The sequence below is a fragment of the Columba livia genome, chromosome 3, assembly GCF_036013475.1.
Source record: "Columba livia isolate bColLiv1 breed racing homer chromosome 3, bColLiv1.pat.W.v2, whole genome shotgun sequence".
Classification (NCBI taxonomy): Eukaryota; Metazoa; Chordata; class Aves; order Columbiformes; family Columbidae; genus Columba; species Columba livia.
Window position 1 is genome coordinate 102,815,806 of NC_088604.1, and position 20,283 is coordinate 102,836,088.

Sequence of the window (20,283 nt, forward strand, 5' to 3'; positions counted from 1 at the left end):
TGTCAAGTGACTGTATATTTTTGTTTGCGGTGAGGCCAAAAGGCCCGGACAGAGCCAGAATTCACTTTGAATGTTGTTCTGATATGGAAGGGGAAAAAAACAAAAACAACATGCTGGCAGAAGCTAAACAAAACATTTTTAATAGCAGGCCATGGAGGAAAATTCACGAGCTACTCTCCATGGCAACATTGAGGTTCTGTCACATTTGCTGCCTCCACTCTCTCCTCCTTCCCTTTTTCTTCTCCCTCTCTTACCCTTCAGTTCCCGCTGTTCCTGCCCAGGTCCTGCCCACACTGCTGTCCACAAGACCTGGCATTTGCCGGCAATCACTTTGCTGCCAGGTGGCTGCACGTCATCGATGTTCTCCCCTTGCAGCAGTGCTCGCTACTCCTGGCCTCTGCGCAGGGGATTCAGACTTTTTCTATTCCAAGAGGTGATGCCTGGGACCAAGCAAGCCTCCTGTTTTCTAAGCTGTCAGCTGCTCCTGCTCTTTTTCCTCCTCAAATTGTTAAAGCCACTGACCCACCTTAGCCTCCTTGCACTGCATTTGGCAGGGGTAGGCTTTAGCCTGTGTGGATACTGGGAAGAGGAAAAAAGCTTGCCCACGGCCATTTAGTCACATTTTAGCCTAAAACCCAAGCTTTTAACATGCTGTTCTAAACTACCTTTATTTCTAGAAGAAAATCAGGTAATTACACTGAGTCCTCTCTTACTTCCATGGCTGAAATGAACTGCAAGGGAAAGGACGTAAGGGATGCCAACGACAAAGTGCATGTTCTCTTGGCTGGGACACCTAATCCTTGCTGGTGCTGCAGCCTTGTGTTGTGGTCTTGCCATATCTGTGTTCTTTATATTTCAAAAGAAACAAGTCAAGCACCCACTAACAGGTGAAGAATTGCTGTGTAAATGCCAGTGTCCGTACCCTGGACTAAGCACCGGCCCCGGCCCCTAGCAGCACGAATTCTTCAGCGCTCCCAAGCTCCTCAGTGCAAAAAGGCCACAGGCACTTCAGCTGGGAGTGCAGCTGTAGTTGTGTGCACTGATTTTTGGAGAAGGCTGAATGGCAATTGGTGTGATGTCTTCTGTTGCTTGCTTTGAATGTCTCTGAGGAAACTGGGTGGGAAAATGCCTCCTGACAAAGAACATCTTGCCACAGAGCCAGGCACTGTAGAGTGGTTAGCTTCCTCGGGAGGACACCCTCCAGCCTCTGCACCTCCGCTTTTGCTGCAAACCGGAAAGGTTTGCAATCACAGCTCTCTGAGGAGTCCATGAGAAGAAGAGGCATGGTGGGACCCTGACAAGAGCACTGCACTTGCAAACTGCAAGAGCCACAGTAGTTCACGTGCAGGTACATCAAATGCTCTTCTGGACCAGCCTTTTCTGTTCAGATTGTTGCGGCAAGCTTGGAAAGCAAGCACTCTTATCTCAGAGGGTTTAGGTGATACACCTGTGCTGGCAGGTTCTCTCTGATGCAGGCTAAGCCCCACTGAGTTCCAGTGAGGAGGAGACTGGGGACACTGGTGAGGACTCACACTAGCCCGAATACTTCCAAGGAGATTTTAACTGATGTCTGTTCGAGACAATTTTCTGCCTTAGGAAACTTAAGTAGATAGCCAGCCTGAGCTGCCTTATTTACTCATAGTGCTATAGGGGAACATCTTAACCTCCAGGCTTCTGGGAAGAGAAATGAGCATTTTCTAGCTTCTCCTCTGCCCCAGGCTTTTGTGGGGTAGAGACCATGACCAGGAACAGCTGCTCCACATGCTGCCCCTGACTGCAGTAATTTGGGTTTCTGCTGTTCCTTCACCTGTAAAAGAGCAGCTCATTAGATGAGATTTCCTTGCAGCAAAGATGCTTTCTGTTGTGAAGTTTCAGATATCTGATAGTCAGTAGGAAGCCCACTAATTAAAAAGTTAGCTGTGTGCTAAAATTACTTATACTGTGGCCATCAGTGTCTTGTCTCTCTCTGGTTTGCACCCTGACTCCAACCAGGCGCCCACTTTGATGTTTCTGGGAAGGTGCCACTGGAAGTTTGCTCACAGCCAGGTCCTGCACACGAAACATGCTGAGATCTGTGTCTGCCTGAAACTCCTGCAGAAGTGCCCAGGATTGGTTTTCTTTCAAAAATGTGAGAGAAAAGCTTCTCTCGTTTAGCTTAAGATATTCCATGACACAGTTGCTGCTGCACTCAGCACAGAGGAGACTGTGCTCAGGACAGGCCATGGGCTGGACCTCATGTCTTCTTCCACCGTGAATGAGTGACCCAAACAGCAGTAAACCAGGAAATCTCTCTCCAGAGTGTGAGTTTTTCCTCTAAGAGTAAAAAAACAGATTCTTCTTCTCTCATACTATTTTGGTGTACTCTGTGAGGCCAGGAACCAGCAGGTGATGCTCTTGGGAAGGCCGTGGCCACCAGTGTACCAGCATACACTGGAGACAGGACTTTATCCTGAACGACAGGAGAGAAATGGCAAAAACCCCTGCTTTGTCTCTCCCTTTACAGTGTTGTCCTGCAGAAAACACATCCCCTTCATGTTCCATGGATTAAACCATTGAAAACAAGAAGCCTTCCATAATTACTGGTGCAATCGAAAAATACTCCAATCCTGCTGGCAGGAAAAGCAAACACAGGCTCCCAGAGACTTTCTTCGCCTGCTGAAAACAGCATGCAGTGCCCCAGCTGGCTGACACTGCCACAAATGAGATGAGATGAGTTGAGAGAGCAAGGTTGGCTTCCCGTTCCGTCCCACCCCATCCCATCACATCCCATCACATCACATCCAAGCCTCACTGCACATGGCCCCTTCATCCTCTGCCCCACAGCTGCCCCAGGAGGACAAACCTCAGCTGCCCCCAACCCTCTGCCCAGCCCCAGACACCTCCTGGCTCTGGGTGCTGCGGGGGCTGTATGGCTCAGCCAGGTGATTACAATGGACCCTGGTGCCAGGTGAGGCTGAATGAACAGACTCATTAGGTAGCACTGGACATCTCTCCACCACCCCCACTCTGTCCCCAAAGAGGTTGTGTTAGCTCATGATTTAAAATAATCCCAGATTTTATTGTGTTTGGGGTATTTTTCATTGGGAAGACAGAAGAAATGCTTGATATAATTTACTTATGCTGGCATACCTGTGGGAGCTTTTAGTCTACATCTGCTTGCAGAGTTAGTAGTCTGTGTTTGCTGGTTACACTCACAACCTGAGACCTTTTTGGACAGATGATTTATTTGGCCAGCATCATCCCAGCTGCAGTTTGCATACCAATTTTATGATTTCTAGGCGATAGATTTTCAAGTGTTTGAGTGCTTGGACAGGAAGAGAAATGGTTCAGTGCCCCAGCTCTGATGCAGCCAGCCGGTATCAGCAGTTACAGCTTGCTTGTCTTCCTCCTCTCCACCTCTCTGCTTCCAGATGCAAACGCTTCCATATTCGGCAATGTGTAACTACGGTGGTGTCTTAAGGGGAAAATATCTACCTTGGCAAATGCATTTAAAACTCTTTCTTCTGCTTCACATTTTAAAGCGTACATGGACAAGAAGAAAAATATTTCCATCTTTTGTCTGCTGGCATGTCTCAAGTCTTGTATTTAAAAATGCCAACAACCTCCCAAAGATCAGCTAATAATAATTACTAAAGAAAATGCACTGGCATTGGAAAATGAATTGGCTCCTGTGACTGAGCAAGTGCCTTGAAGAGGGAATCAGAAGCCCAAGTTCGTGAGGTTTTAATCCTAGTTTCTGTATCAATTTCCTGTCCAGAGAGGGACACTTAACTGCTCTGTCTGCTGTATTCCCTTCTGAATGGCACTAGACTTTAGCTTAGTCACTGTGGTGTTTGGGGGATTAATTAGCTAATTCAGCATCTCACTCTAATGATGTAGAAATCTTAAAAGCTTCACTGGAAGGATTTGAAGCTGTATCTTAAGAATTATTGCTCATTTATGACCTTTTTTTGTAACAGATTTTGGAAGAGTGAAAGGTAAGGAGACAGAAGATGATTTTCATTTTAAAGAGAGACATGCACTTCCATTTGGCAAGATTTCTCATCCTGATGGAAAAATGTAAACACCCAGTTTCTGATCTTGCCTCAATCCATATTTAATCTCAGAGTGTGTTGTGGTGTAACTTTGCAGAGAACAGTTATAGGAACCACGAGGGAATATTCCAGGCTTCCTTCTGCATTGGAGACACTATAAAGGAAGAAAAAGCTAGGTGAAGTGGGGCAGAGATTTCACATAATCCCACACAGAGGTCACAAAAGACTTGAAAGACAAAGCCACAGAGCAAAAGACAGCATGTCTTTTAACAGGCAGTGGGGAGATTTATACAACATCCTTTGGGATTAAAATTATTTCCCCATTACCTCTGTGCAGACCCTTTGGCTTTGGTGGACAAGGAGGTGAAACCCTGCCTGGGAACGCTGAACAGTCCAAGTACAAAGCCTGGGAGGGCATTTCTCACCTGGGTGAAGATGCTGCTTGCAATGCTCTGCTGTAGGGCTGCCTCCCACCCCCCAGCAGCCCTTGCCTGCCCCCCTCACCCTCATGCTGCTCCACGTGCAGCAAAGGGAGTGGGTGGGAGGACAAAATCTGATACAGCCAGCAGCAGGAAGATGAGTGGTGTTTTAGGAGCTGGTGGAGTGTTAGGAAGATGCTGGAGTTGAAGCCTGCAGAGGATGGTGAGAGTAAAAATAGGCTGTAGCCAGGCTTCCTCAGCATTTTGGCATCTTAACTGCCTGTTCTCCTCGTGACCCACTGAAGAAAAGGCAGCAATGGAGATTCAGACTAGACATGAGGAAGTAATTTGTTACAATGAGGATGCTGAAACACTGGCCCAGGTTGCCCAGAGAGGTGGTAGATGCCCCATCCCTGGAGACATTCAAGGTCAGCCTGGGTGGGGCCCTAAGCAACCTGATCCAGTTGAAGATGTCCTTGCTCATTGCAGACGAGTTGGACTAGATGACCGTTGGAGGTCCCTTCCAACCCAGACTGTTCTATGGTTCTATGATATTATCTCTTCTACCACCCTGGCAGCTTGGGATGAAATGGTATTTTGCTCCCAACCCAGATCCTTTTGCTCTTTCTCTGGTGAGGTCTTCTGGAAGGGTGTAAACTGAATATTTCCTCCCCAGTTTCAGTCAAACCAAGGGACTCCCTCCTTCCCCTGAGTTCAACAGGGCACTCGTGCATTGAAAATGAGCTCATTCATTCACGTCTTACAGGGCGTTTGCAGGCTTCCACATTTTGATAGGAAAAAAGGGCGATTTTTGTAGAGACCACTGGACATCATGCTGCAAGATTTTTAATTCATGATGTTAATTAAAGAAAGCATTTCACAAAACTACATTATCCAGTACAATCCACATTACACCTTTGTAGGTAACTTAGCAATGCTATATTTATATTTAAAAACCAACCAAACAAAAAACAAATAACAAAGACAATTCATAATGATAACGTTCAGATGACTGAGCTTTCTGGCCAACAGCTCATACATGATGGGGTCAGAAACAGTTTCTTCTGCTCTTTGCCTGTGCTGCGTGTTTCTGCAGGGTGGTTGTAGGACAGACAAGGCTTCCCTGAGCTTTGGGTGGTCTACCCATGGACACAAGACATAGGACATGAGCTGTAAATAAATGATCAGGCTTGTCCAATGTGGCAAATTCAGGAAGAATAATTGTAAAGGCTGCTGTGGTGTAGCTGTTTTTTTTGTTTGTTGGTTGTTTTGGATGGGGGCTTTTTTGTTGTTTTTCTTTGTTTGTTTTTCCCCAGCTTTCATACATCAATAAGATCTGTCATCTGAATTGTTTTGGGAAGTCCAAAAGGTGTTTGCATGTTTTGTAAGTTGGTCTCAAGTGGTGTGAAGGGTTGCAACACCAGATCACCTGGCTCCAGCGCTGGTTTAGCTGCTTCTGCTTTGTTAAAACATGCTCTCAAGTAACAGTTTGTGAGTGGGTAAAATGTTGTGCAAAGATACAGTGCCTCTTAGCACCCCTTTTTTGTGTGTGGCCCTTCTAGAGCAGTATTGGTGAATGGTGACAGACTGCCAAACATGCCAGAGCCATACAGCTCTCTAAAGCCAGTCCTACTCTGAGTGCAATTTTCCCTTTTACAGCTTCTGTGGAGCAAATATTCTCCGCAAGAGAGAGCCACCAGGCAAAAAAAAGGTAGACTGGCATTTCCACAAACACGCAGCCCTCCCTTGTGAACTGCCTACAGTGCATAAGTGGTTACTGTTGGGTTGGGGTGAGGGGGCCAAAACCCAAAGAGCGTTTCTCCTGTCCTGGTTTTCAAGTATACGTATCAGTGCAATTCAATGGGAGACAGGAGCACATTTGAGTGAGATACGGCTGTGCCTCCATTTGTCCCCTTGTGAAGAGCTTCCAGCTTTTCAGCATTGCAGTGGAAGCACGAGGAGTGGGGTGCCGTGAGAAGGGGGCCTAATGGAAGGGATTTGGCACAAAGCTGTGGCTTTCACTGGGCATTTTGTTGCTGTTGTCTCCCTAGGAACGTTTGTATCTGCTTTCACCGTGCTGTGCGGAGCCCGGACCGACCTCCCTGACCGGCACATGTGTTGTGTCTTCTGGCTGAACATCGCCGCTGCTCTCATTCAGATCCTGACGGCCATCGTGATGGTTGGCTGGATTATGAGTATATTTTGGGGGATGGACATGGTCATTCTCGCAAGTAAGTACAGTGCACTCATCCCCCTGACTTCTCCCCTCTGTGGCCACATTGCTGGGTCCCAGCTAACACTCCTGCAAACCGTCGGACTGTGCTCTAGGGACAAAGAGCCACAGGACAGGCTCTGCAAATCCATCAGAAATACAGTAGGCAGAGGAAGTGCCGGGACACAACTGGGATGGGCCCTGTGACACATATGGAAGAGTCTCCCTTCTCACTACATGGGTTAGGATCTTCCTTTCCCCTTTATAAAATGAAAAGTGCAGGAAGGGGTGAGGCCCCCCAGCACATCGAACTCTGCTGTCTGGAGCCCCTCTGCCCTGGTCCCATCCGTGTGTGTGTTGGAACAAGAAGGCCCTTTCTGCCTCACAACTCTCTGCATCTCTTTGGTTAGCAAGACATTCCCCTGAGGCTGGTTCTGCTCTCACAGAGCACATGGAGCCAGCTGTCCCCAGAGGAGTCCAAGGGACCTCCTGGACCCTCCTTCCTCCCCAGAATACATTTACCTAAAGGCTTTTTTCATGTTTCACCAAATTCTTAGGCTGAACAGGACTGTTTAGCTACTCCTAGAAGGATTTCCCCTAAACCCTTTAAAGAGGCTCTGAAACATTAGTTTAGGGGAAGGAGAGAGAAATCCTTTTTCAAACATATTAATAGATAATTTAGATCACTCAGTTAACTAGGTATTACTAGTCTAGAATACAAGCTCCATAAACTTTATGTGCTCAAGACTTTTACTGGTGCAAAATGGAATATGATTTTGCACCTCTACCATATTGCAGAGAATAAAAGTGACAGCCTCACCTTGCAACTCATGCTGCTGATTGCATCTACAAGACCTCACTCCCTTTCCAAAGGCTGGGAGAGGCTGGTGGGCATGGTCCCGGACCAAACAGATCTGAGACCTGACCAGCAGCTTTTGCCTGTTGGTTTGAAGGGGCTCCACTTCATAATCTCTGCTGGTGACATCTGTGGCTGCATGACAGAGGAGGAGAGAGGATCTCAGGAAATTGCCAGGCATCTGCCTGAAGATTAAATGGATGAAACTGAGAAAAAAAAAAAGTAGGAAACTAGTGCACATCTTCAGCCTCCAAATTCAGGGGTAAAACCCTCTCACCAAGCCACCTACTAATTTCTGAGTCAGCTTCAATTTACAGGCTGAGCTAAGGGCAATCCCCACGCAGAGCAAATGATAGATATTAAAAACCTTAACATAAGTGAGGCAAAGGGCTTTCCTCAGGATGAAGGCGATACTGCTCTTTATTTTTTTTCCCCTGCAAACCACCTGCCAAATTTCATCTCGAGCGTACCTGTACATCAGGCGTAGCCCTAGGTATTTCTGAGGATAAATTGTGAATCAGTGTACATCTGTGATGTGTCTTTAAGAACCTGCCCAGTTTGTGTGTAATCCCATAATTACGTGTTCATAACCATACGCTCTTCTGCTATTCCTCTGCTGGACAGGCTGATCTGGCGGGACTCAGTTCTGCAGCTGTGGGGAGGGGCAGGAAAACATCTATTCAGATAAAACATCTGTCCTGATAAAAGATCTACAGCTGAAACTGTGACTTGCTTTTCTCTGTAGTCCTGTTCATGTATGTCCTTTGGGTAGAGGGGCTCGGGTTCAGGGGGGTCTTACTGGTTTTCCAGTTTGGCTGCTGGTGAAAACCATGCAGCTTGGACGTATCACCCCAAAACTGTTCCCCACACCGGGCTGGACCCCACCAGTCTGAGAGGCAGAGGGAGGGTGCGCAGCATGTGGTGGGGGCGCTCAGGCCAAGAGGTCCCCAGCCGCAGCAACAGTACTTCATCCCAGCCGCTCTGGTGGCAGTAGAGAAGGGTAATAGGAGTCAATGTGTTCCTGTGTTAACCAGTTATATATCACCTGTCAAGCTGTCACCCTTGGCAGTTTCTTGCTGTCTCATTAAATAGCTGGATTTTAAGTTTACTTACCATGCAGAGAAAATAATGGCTAAATAAAGCAGCTCATGGTTGATGGAGAATAAAATAAAAAACTCATTTTTTCAGTCAAATGAAAGAGCAGAAGTGATCAATTGCTCCCAGCTGGATCAAACAGCCCTGCCAAACCCCAAAATGGTTTGGTTGTTTTCGTGTTTTGTTTTCAAGTTCAAAAAACCCAAAGTAATAACTTAACAAGGAAACAATGTTTCAAGTGCAAGAAATAAGACATTTCATTTAAAAACACTGCCAGGAAGCAGTTTGCTTTGGTTGGATTTTGTATGTGTACAAACATGCACTGGGTAAAAATTGTACACAATTGAAACTTAAATCTGCATGCAGGTGGGAAACAGTTTAAAAAAATATGAAGCTACTGCCCACATCTAGTCTTTCTCACCTTTAAATGGCTGATTGCACGTGTCCCTGTGAGGGTGCCATAGGATCTGGGTGGGCAGGAGGCCAGACATGGTGTGGAGTGTCTGAGCTGATGGGGGCTGCCAGTGAGGAGAAGTAGGGGGAGCAGCTGGGGTTTGGGGACCCCGCTTTGGCTGTCCCCAAGGGGTGAGGGTCCCCATCCCTGAATTGGGACCTGTCAGCTGGTAGGGGACTGGGGGGAGTTAAGGATGCTCCTTTCAGGTTTTCATCTCCCAGTACTAATTCTCAGCCATTAAAAAGGGAGCCTGCTCTGAGGGGAGAGCTGTGGGGACAATGTCATGCTGTCTTTAACGAGGGGAAAAGGAGAAGAATTATAGGCAAATCAAGTATGCTTCAGTTCCTGGAAGACGTAATCAAAAAAGTGACTTGCATGCATTTAGAAAATAAAAAAAGTCAGCCTGGGTTTGTCCAGAACAAGCTGTGTCAGACTGGCTCGATTCCCGTCTGTGGCAGAGGGATTGGTTTTGTGAGCGGCAGTGGCAATTGGCCATCCCTCCTGACCTTCAGGTGCTGACACCATCTCACACAGTGTTCCTACCAGCAAGCCAGGGAGATGTGGCCTGGGTAAAAATGCATTGAGAATGGTTCTCTAAATGAATTTGCCTGAACCAGAAAGATATAAGGAGAGGTGTTTTGAAAGGTTTCTCACGAATCCAGCCGTGTTCAGTATTTCGGTTCATGGCTTGGTGATGAACCAGAGAAGGGGGTTACTGGCCCCACACCACCAGTGGCTGCATGGATGGCAGGGACAGCCAGGGCAGCATCTGGATTCAAGCAAACTGAAGAAATGGTCTGAAAAAAATAAATGCTACTCAGTAGAGTCCAGTCCAAGACACTAAGGAAGGATTCATCAACTGAATGCGCTAGGGAACAACTTGTTTTTTCAGAGAAGGCTGTGGTGGCTGCAGTGAGTCACAAGCTGCACAGGAGTACACAGCTGTGAGGGGGGATAAACACCACCCAGGCAGGTGCAAGCATTAACTGGTCCCCTCACCTTTCTCAGCACATGTAAAGCTTCCGCGAGGCTTGTGCCCAGCTTTGGAGGCTGTACTTGATGTGAACAACCTGGAAAGAGTCCAGAGGACCGTGAGACAGCAGGCTATGAAGAGATTCTGCAGGCTAGTAAACAGGAGAGGACAGCAGCTTAGCCCAAGACAGACTTAAACAACAGCAGAAGAGATCTGTATGGAAATTAGAAGGCATTTTCCCTTCATTGAGGTCAAAATGCTGAAGAGGTGGCCTGACAGAATCTGCCTTCTTTGTCACTGGAAGACCCCAAGAGCAGGTAGACCCACATCTGTCAGGAGCAATGTGGGACACGCCAAGAGACCAGTTGACCTCAGGGGGTCCCATCCAGTCCCGATCTCCTGTAAGGTGCCTTTTGGTGGGATATATCCCAGAAGGAAGACTGAGTGCAATTTTGCTGTCACATTTGATAACTTTTGGCAGCACAATGGCATGTAGCATTTTCTCTACTAATTTAAATGAATTGCCAGACGTCCCCATTAGATGCCACAGATATCTACTTTAAGCAGCCATATGGCTTTGGGATCTGTCCTTTGGTTTACCTGCTGTCTGAAGGCAAAGGTAGATTAAAGGGAAGCACTTAATTCTTTTGTCAAGGAAAAAACAAATCTGGACCTTCTCCTTGCTGCTGCAAATATCCAGCCACCCATGGTGGTGGCCGGGCAGCACTGCTGCACTGTGCTCTCTTTGAACCCCTCGTCATGGCTGCAGGGACGAGGCATGGAGCTGAGGCTAAACAGCTAATTAGCTGGACAAGGCCAGCTAAATGAAAAGAAGCCTCCTAAGGCTTTCTGGGCAAGTTTCCCTCTGCTAAAGGCACACCTTGTCCCCAGCCCACATCTTCATTGGTTGCATTGTGCAGAATGAACGCAGAGGAATGGCCTTTCCAGGAACTCCCTAGCTGCTGGGAGCTCATTATGAAAGGTTGTGTACCATTTCTTGACAAGTACCACAGAAATCAAGATAGTATGTCACGCTGAGGTGACATAGGGGACAGAAGCCAAGGACTGTTTGTCCAGGTGTTGTTCCACCTTAAATGAACGCAGCATAGAAGCTAAGCCTGGCTTTTGGAGGAAGCCCTCACTCAGCTTCTGGCCTCTGAATTAACGACTTGAGTGGCTGTGCCTATGGACAAGCCAAGGCACCATCGCTTGTGGTTTCAGAGGACAGGGACTCCTGCTGCAGCCCCTGCTTCTGCAGCAGGCAGCTGGCTCTCAGGGACTGATTGCCAGCCAGTAGTAAGAAATTACCTGTAATCATGCTGCCCACTTGTCACTTCTTTGCTAATTGCAGCGCTCAGACCTTGCCAAAAGGAGCAGCAGATGATTGCATGGTTACCGTACGCTTGGGTTCCGTGTCACGTGGAACGTGTCACTGAGCATCTCTTCTCCACAGGGCTCCTGCTAGGGCAGGTAACACAGCTGCCCTGGGAAGCAGAGAGCAGACAAATTTTGAGAGACTTGGAAGACAAGACATCCCAAAACAACTGATAACCCTGCATGAGGTGAAGGCAGTTGTGAGGACAAATTGCCCACTCAACAATTATGTGGGGTTTTTTTTCTTTTTGTTTTGTTTTGTTTGTGTGATTTTTTTTTTTTATCTAAATAGAACCAAACCCCAAACTATGCCTGAGGAAAGTAGGTAAAAACAACCTTTTTTGCAGTTTCCTACCAAATGCTGGGGCAGGTTAAGTTCCTAACATATTGTACAAGTATTAAACACCAGCAGGGTTTGCAGCACCTGGCCAGGCTGAGGCGCACAGCAGCTGCGAGGTATCTGTGGGCACAAAGCAGCCTTCAGGGGTAGTTTTCCCATGAACGGCGTGTCACTTGCTGTCCGGTATGCCGTGACACCTTGTTTGCTGCTTTCTTTGAACAGTTCCCCTTCAGTCAAACCCGTGAAATAGCAGCGTCACAGAGGAAAGCATTTGTGGGAGCATCACTCAGAGGTGTTAGTTCATCCAGCTTGTCGATAGTGAGCTGAAAAGCAGATGAAGATTCCCCCATCCTCTTTAAACTAGAGCCCTAAATGAAGTGATGCACTTCAAGTAGAAGTATTTTAAATAAAGTTTATCCCTTGTGTGAATGTCTGATGGTAGAGCAGCTGTTCTCTGTTTACTCTGCAGCCTTGATTTATTCGTTCTTTTCTGGTTCTCCGTGCGTTTTGGATATATCGTCTACAGTTACATTTCTCCCTCTCTCTTTCTTTCATGTTCCTTTGCCTCCTTTTGTTCACCATCAAAGTTTCACAAGGTAAGTTTCTTTCTGTTCTTCCTCCTCCTCCTCACACCCCATGGCAGGTCCCCACAGAGAGCAGCAAGTACTTGGCCGAGACAAGGCCGTTTGGGATTCGCTTTGGCCGTACGTGCGTGTGTGTCCGCCTGTCTCTGTGTCTGTTCTGTGGCTGCACATCCCTGGGGACGTGTTCTCCACCCAGCGTTGCAGTGTCCCTAGGGCTGCCCCATGGGCACCCTCGGAGCAGGGCAGGGACCCGTTTCAGCCTCAAGAGCACCCTGAGGCCACCCTCTGCATTAACTCAGCCTGTGCACAGGTTGGTTTATTTTTCTGCCTGGATCTTACTTGCAGTGATTCACAGAAGAAATGCAATTTCAAGCAAACTTGATTAAATCAGCAGTTTTGTGCAAAGATACTTAGACCAACTTAATCTTGATACTAGAGCTGCCTGCTTTACAGAACTGTGCCTTAACAATATTGCAGGCATACTGACTTATAGCTGCTTCATATGGAATAGCTATTCCTGTGCAAGAAATGCAATAACTATTTTCATGTATAAACTGTTAAATAAGTTATTTCTGAAGTATTTTAATAAATAAGTTTAGCATAGGACAGGTCATCTTTTGGCTTACTTTGGTCATGTAAAGAAACATACAGGCTTGGCCACTGTAACTGGCTTGCAGCCAACTTCAAAACTCATAGCAGGGTTTCTGTTCTATCTTAATAAAAGGTATTTCTACGCAAGCAAGTTACTGTAAGCATAACCTAGCTTGCTTACTTTAGTTAAGGATTTGTGCCATGCCCCAGTGCTCTGGTCCGTGTGGTTGGTTGAGGTTTTTTTACTGTGCTCCCTGAACACATTCAACTGATGCTGTAGACAAGCCCATGTTACAGGTTTCCAACCAGCTCATCTTGCCTTCAGAGCTGACACACACTTAGACCATAAATGCATAAGAAATCATTATTTTCCCCAATAGAAAAAGCTGTTTCAAACAGCTGAGAGTATTTCTGTTCAGCTGCATTCAATGGGCAGCAATGCAGCACAGGATTATATGCCCTGATAAACATCATTAATCTCTTCTATTCCCTGTGCTCTTTTAGCAGCAGGAGATCCAGGCTGCTAAGGCTGGGGGCACACGTGGATTTTCCAGAGTACAGTAAAGTTTATTTGCCACAGCCAGTTCTTAGCTCAGCAAGAAATCCCTCAAAGACAGAGGCTGCAGCACTTACTGGTATTTTGTGTTCAGCTTTTTAAAGGGACTTACAAAAGCCTGACGTAAGAGTTAGAAAGAAATGTTTTAAAGCATCAATGGAAAGTGTTTGAAGAGTTAGACATTGCTCTCAGATGTGAAATTTCAGACTCATTTGAAATTCAAAATATAAAAATAGCAGGCTACTTCAGTTATTTAAACACAAAGAAAAAACTTCCGTATTTTTAAAAGGTTTCTAGCTGAAAGATCTTCACTGTTGCAGTCAGTGCAGGCAAGGACAGTTTGGTCGCTTCTTTAAAAGGGAGATGTTTTGCATTGATAATATTGTAACAACAATCCCAGCTTCTTTTAAGAAGAAAGCAGGTAAAGCTTCTGGTGCAATCGTTGCAACCACCTCAGAAAGTGCCTAAAAAACCCAGTATTATTCTTGTTACCCTGTGTCATCACAAGAGCTGCAGGTGCTATCCTGTCGCCTTTCCCTGCCCTAATCCCTGGTGGAGAGGAGCCCTCTCCTGTGGGATTTGCAGCCTCCCCTCAACCACTACATACAGGATAGCAAATAAAGTGGGGGCTCAGTGCCCTGAGGAGCTGCGATGAGCAGTGGGACAGGCTGCTTCAGCCATGTGGCTGCAATGCGACAAGGCCCAGGTGTCAAGGATGAGCCAAGACAGAGCCCCCCAATGGCTCTGCTGCCTTGCTCGAGAGGTGCATTAGAGAAGGGATCTCAGCAGCTTCCCAGTGCAATCAGTTTTGCTACTGGAAAGCTCAGTTTTCTGTGGTCACACTGGATGGCTGCTGTGCCCAAAAGCACCTAGAATTCTGCTGGGCTGGAGCAAAGCAATAGTATCACAAGGGGTGAGAATATCAGTAAGGGAAGGGCCCACAGAGGCATCTCAAAAGTCTGTGAACTCTGGCATGTCAGCTTGCAATTAACAGCATTGCTTTCTCCTCCAAGACGTTTGTTCACCTCCACTAACTGTGGTGCAAATTGGTTGCTGTTGGAGAGCTCTAGTAGCAAAAGTCAGCATGGGAACTGAAAGGTGGATAAAGGAAACCAGCTTCCTCCTACCTGGCAGTCCTCTGCAAGGATGAGATTCAGATGTAGATCGCAAGTAGAGATGTGAGGGTGTCGGATGCACAACCAGCAAGCTGCCAGCTCAGCACTGGGGAACAGCAGCATCTCTGGAGCAGCATATAAGGGTATACATTTCCCCTACACTGCAGAAAAACACACTCCAATACAGAATCATTCAGGCAGAAAATACTTAATTTCCACAAAAGTTTAAGGTTATTGGGCCGTACTGGAGCTGGTGGCCGCCAGAATCTACTGTGCCTTTATAACCTTTTCAAGCAGAGGTGCCTCTGCCTGTGCCTCTGCCATGACAGGGACCACAGCGGCCAGTCTGGCACTGCAGCCACATCGCCGTGCCCAGGAAGGTGGTTGCACCCGTGGTTGCAAGGGGCAGGCGTTGGCTAAAGCAAGGCAGGGCAGCTCACCGGGCTGAGTCTGCCCCAGGGCAGCCCCCCTATTTTCCCACATGATTTGCCACTTCTGATAAACCAGGCTCGTGGCTCTCTTGAGCCTCACCAAAGGTCCTCGCTAGGAATTAACACTAATCATGTTCCCTTCCCCTCCCTCCTCACAGGCTACAAGGAACAGGGGATCCCACAGCAGCTGTAGTGGCTGGGACAAGTATGTTCCGAGAAACACGGCGAGAGATTTCCTTGGGCAGCTGTGGGCCGTGGACCTTTTCATTACCCTTTGTCTTTCTTCTTCTTCCTTTTGTTTTGTTTCCTGCTGTTTGAACCTGGTTCATCTGCCCGTCCAGCCGAGCGGAGGTGCAGAGCAGCCGGCGGAGACTTGCACTGATCCCATTGAGCAGCCAGCAGCGATGGGGCAAGCACGGCGTGGGTTCGGACTGGTCCCGGCCAGCACGCGGTGGGCAGCTGATGAGGAGGAAGGTTCCAGGAGAAGGAAACACCCTTGGCAAAGGTGGCACCTGGGCAGGCAGCTGAGCTGGGGGAGCGCGAGATCCTGCTTTCTCTCTCCTCCCAGGGGGAAGTAGCTGAAGACATTTTGCCTCCTTTTAATGCTCACCATTAAAGGAAACCGGCTGTGAACACCAAATGCCAAGGAGCTATTAATAGATATATGTACAGTATGTAAAAGCAAACCAGTGGTATTTTTTCCCAAGCCTGAGAGTCCATCCTTGACTGCTTTGTGGTAGCAGAGGGCTCAGATCAGCTTTCTCTGCTCTCTGCGTACATATGATGCTCAATGAAGCTCTGTCCTTGCAGATGTCTTGAGAAACGTGCTTGCTGTAAATCGTATTGTACCGCTGAACTGAGTGGGGCCATCCCCTGCCTCCATCCTCTGACAACACCATGTGAAGACCAGACCTCCCACCAGCCCCTAGGGAGACTTTATCACAAAACCTGTGCCCCGCAGCACCTTGCCTCTACCATGGTGGGCACAGCCGCCTGCTGTCAAAAGCTTCTAGTGTAAAACAATACTGGGGGAGACAAAAAAAAAAAAAAAGGAAGAAAATATACTTTTCCTCCCCTCTCCCTGAAAGGGACTTTCCGGCAGCATCTCTGTGCTTTGGAAAAAGGTCCCATGATCCCATGACAGCACGGCGTGTTCACGTGGCTGAAGCAGCGTCCTCACTCTGCTTCCCTGGGGTAAGTGTCCAAAGCTCAAGGATTGCAATCTGGTGCAAACCAGGTGCTCGGTAGCAGTTGTGGCCAGGAGGCCTCTGGGGAAGGGCTGCATTTTTGTGTTTTGCACACATGATGCGCAGAGCCAAATCCTGCATCCCAGCAGAGTGATCCCTCTTCTCCCAGCTGGAGTTTCGGCAGGGTGAGAGTTCAGCTCCGACCTGCCTTGTGCAGGCTGGGGGGATTGGTGGCAGCACTAGGCTGTTCTTCCTCTCCAAAAAGCTGGTGGGAGGAACCCTGCTGAAAGATGACAAAACCAGGCTGCTGATCTCACCCATGGAGGGTCCTCCCAGCAAGAGGAGCTTCACACAGACCCACTGCCAAAGCTGGGAGCCACCCAAGCACCGCAGAGCCGAGACCCACTTCCAGCACTTTGCTGCTGCAGAGGTGCAGCCAGTGGGCAAGGGGCAGCAGCAAACCCCACTGCTCTGCAACCTCCCAGCCTCTCCTAGCACCGTGATTTGCATTTAAGGCGCATTTTCCCTGTACATCAGATCCTGACAGCTAAAATAACTCCGGTTACAAAGAGAAGTCAAACAGCAGCAAGTGTCCCTGAGCATGCGTGTCCCCTTGCCTGATCATGTGCAGACAGAAAGTGCCAGGCTGTGAAAACACCCAGCTGTGCACTGTGTGTTTAACCCTCAGGGCATCGTAGCATCTTTTCCACACAAAATGATTCTTTGATTCTGTGATTGAGCAGGACAGCCACCTTCCTAGGGTGGAGGAGAGCCCTGCGCTGGGCAGGGTGCCTGTCAGTGACCCCCCCAGGGAGTTGGTGGGGTAGGAAGCTCCTTTGGCATTTACACCAGCATGAAACATGGTGTGGCCTCACTGTAGCCCCAGGTGCTCTCCTGGCAGCTGGAGAGCCACTGGCATTAATGCAAGACCTTTCCTTCCTGAAAGATTCCTACCTGCCCAATGGCCCCGCAGCCCATGGAAAGCAGACATCAATACATCTCTGCTCTCCCAGCTCGTTAAGTCCTTCCCCAGGGCTAATGATAAAGCATAATCCATGGTCCTGGATAACTTGTGGTGGGACAGAACCTGTCCAAACCATGCAAGTTTGTCCAGTGCAGGCATTGGAGCTGATGACAAACTTTTTTCAACCCACCCTTCATTGATTGTGAGCTATAAAAAGATTTGGGCTGCCTGAACTGGAGAAAAGGGCAGAGTCAGGAGCCTTGGGAACTTCAGCCTTTGTTGCAAGCCAGAGGACTGCTGGCAGGAGCCCTTTCTCTGATCTCAGCAACCTTAATTGGAAGGACAAACAGAATCCATCTAATAAGCATGTAAATCTGTAACACAAACAACTCATCATACATTTTATTGAGCCAGACTTCAGCTAGGGCAGTGTATTTTGCAGACATTCTCTTTGAGCCTGTGGAAACACTACCTGGTGATAGAGCATGGCATGTTTGGGCCAACACACTCAGCTAAACACCTGCAAAATATACAAGCCCCATGGAGCACATGTCCAACAGTGCCTGTAGTCTATAGGAGACACATTTAAACTGCATCTTTAGCACATGGTTAGCAAGAGGAGAGGAAACCAATCAACATGAAATGGACTTGTGGATGACCCTTCAGATTAAGTTTAAAGCAAATTTCACAGGTCCTGGCCAAATATTAACAGTAACCCCCTGCATCTGTCCGCAATATACAGACATCACTACCCCTGTTGTACAGCTGAGGAACAGCAGTGTTCAGCGAGGTTAAATTACCTGACTCCAAAGCAAACCCAGGGCAGAATCAAGGCAATAACTTGGCCTGCATTTCTCTTGCCTTGCACCCCAAACAGTGGCTCATAGTGCTACACTGGCCAACCAGAAATGCGTGTTTAGCAGCTACCAAATGGGGGTGCTGGGCTCAGCTTTTTGGGCTGCTCCACAGAAAGCAAAGATCCATAACGCAGTGCAGACAGGACAGTTGCTCATTGGTAGTTTTGGGGGAAAGCAGATGAAAAAAACATCAGCTTTTAGAGAGACACAAGCCACAAAACACAGGCAGCAGTAAAGTGGGTTTCTTTGGAAGACAAGCACCAGTTGATACTTCCTGCTAACCCAGGGCTGGAAGTTCTCAAGAGGAAAAGCAGTGCAGTTATCCTGCCATGATTCTGCACCACAGCAAGGCACAGTGACCTTGCTTGGCCAAGGAGAGGCTTGCAAGGCAGCAGCACTTCGAAAAAAACCAATGGAGTGGAGCATCTCCCTTATGAGGAAAGGCTGAGGGAGCTGGGTCTCTTTAGCTTGGAGGAGACTGAGGTGCAACTTCATTAATGTTTATAAATATGTAAAGAATGAGTGTCACAAGGATGAAGCCAGGCTCTTCTCAGTGACAACCAATGATAGGACAAGGGACAATGGGTACAAACTGGAACACAAGAAGTTCCACTTAAATATGAGAGGAAACTGCTTCTCAGTGAGGGTGCCAGAGCACTGGAACAGGCTGCCCAGGGAGGTTGTGGAGTCTCCTTCTCTGGAGACATTCAAAACCTGTCTGGACACCTTCCTGTGTAACCTCATCTGGGTGTTCCTGCTCTGGCAGGGGGATTGGACTGGATGATCTTTTGAGGTCCCTTCCAATTCCTGACATTCTGTGATTCTGTAACTCCTAGTAGGCCAGTGGTGCAAAGATGAAACCCAAGAGTCATCTGACATCTGCATTAAAGCTGAGGGATTAAATCCTCAAGATGACCATTGCCACAGCAATCACAAAAAGGGTTTCTGCTCATGGTGTTTGACAATTTCAGTTCTCTTTGAACACTTTTACCAAAAGGACTTGTTAAGAGGGTGGCTGCTCAGTGACCTGCGCTGTAGCACCTGCAACTGTGTGGCTTGCAGGACTACAGATATTATAGAACTGAGCTTCAGCATTTTCTGTGAGACAGGGAAGCTCTGCTCCTTCATTTCCCACCTGGGAAAATGAGGGGTAAAGAGGATCCTAACCAGGAGCAAACAGGCAATCAGTAGCACAGCTGGAAAACAACTTCACAAGCTGCTGTGATCAGTGGGAACTTTTTTTTTTTTTTGAGGTTTACAGCTGGTCATTAAGCCACCCAAACAACTTGCTGGCTCAGCTGTAGCGAGTGCCATGACCAAGAGCAATGGTTACCCCTCACATTTGCCAAAACAGAAGGGCTGGTTCAAGTGCAAGCTCCAAATGCTGCCTGAGCATTGATTTGGTTGTGCCGTGGTCTCAGGATGGATGTGTGAAACCTTTGCAGACACAGCCAACAATTTTCACTGGGCCAGCTGGTAGAGATGGTGAAGACAAACCAGGCAAAGACTTTGGGCACAGAAACTCTGAAAGAGGAGCAGCCAAGTGTGGCTACAGAACCGCTTGTTCTGGTGCCAGTGAAGATGGATTGACTTTTAGAAGTTGGATTTAAACATTTAGTGGACAGGCAGTGCAAGAAGTCTCAGCCTGGGGAGGGTTAAACAAGCTGATGTTTTCCCTGGCATTAAACTGCCAAAAGTCATATCTCCTTTGCCATCAGATATGAGACCAGCAGCAAATGCCCCGTCCCAGAGGCCCAGCACTTGTACACAAGGTCCCCTGGGAACAAAAAGTGGCAAGATTAGCTCTTTGTCAGTATTGCCAGGGTTTTGCTAGCTTTTTAGGCCACATTTTGTGCTGTCTGTCCCTGTGCTGTATTGAGGATAAGATAATTGGACTAGTTGTGAAAGTGCTCATATGGAAACACTGCCCTCCCTGGGACTGTCTCATGTCTCCAGAGAGCATCATTTCAGTCATGTCTGTGTGCTGGCTGCATTTGTTGCATGAGGAGTTTGGCACTGGCAGCGCTCTGCAGGACAAGGGCAGGATTTTTAATTTACTTTCAGGTTTTCCTCTACAAAATTTTCTTATTTTTGATCTTTCTATCAAATTGATGAAGCCCAGAAAACAGCCAACATGCCACTCTGGAGGTTCCGAAATCTGTCAAATGGCCACCCAGGACGAAAGGCCTTATTTCTGCCTGTTGTAGGCATTTGCTTAATTGATTTTAATTAGCATCAGAT

The 20,283-nt window shown here is 47.6% G+C and overlaps 1 protein-coding gene across 2 annotated transcripts in view; it reads left to right on the forward strand.

The window, feature by feature from the left end:
* The window catches only part of STUM (stum, mechanosensory transduction mediator homolog), a 50,861-nt gene that overhangs the window by 29,029 nt on the left and 1,549 nt on the right, over positions 1 to 20,283 (forward strand). Inside the window, exons 2-3 of one of the 2 annotated variants that reach the window (XM_065058644.1) lie at positions 6,505 to 6,684; positions 15,193 to 16,228. In XM_065058644.1, the coding sequence (XP_064914716.1) occupies positions 6,505 to 6,684; positions 15,193 to 15,227 (215 nt within the window). In that variant the 3' untranslated portion in view covers positions 15,228 to 16,228. The remainder of the gene's footprint in view (positions 1 to 6,504; positions 6,685 to 15,192; positions 16,229 to 20,283) is intronic. The other variant, XM_065058643.1, reaches the window with a different exon arrangement.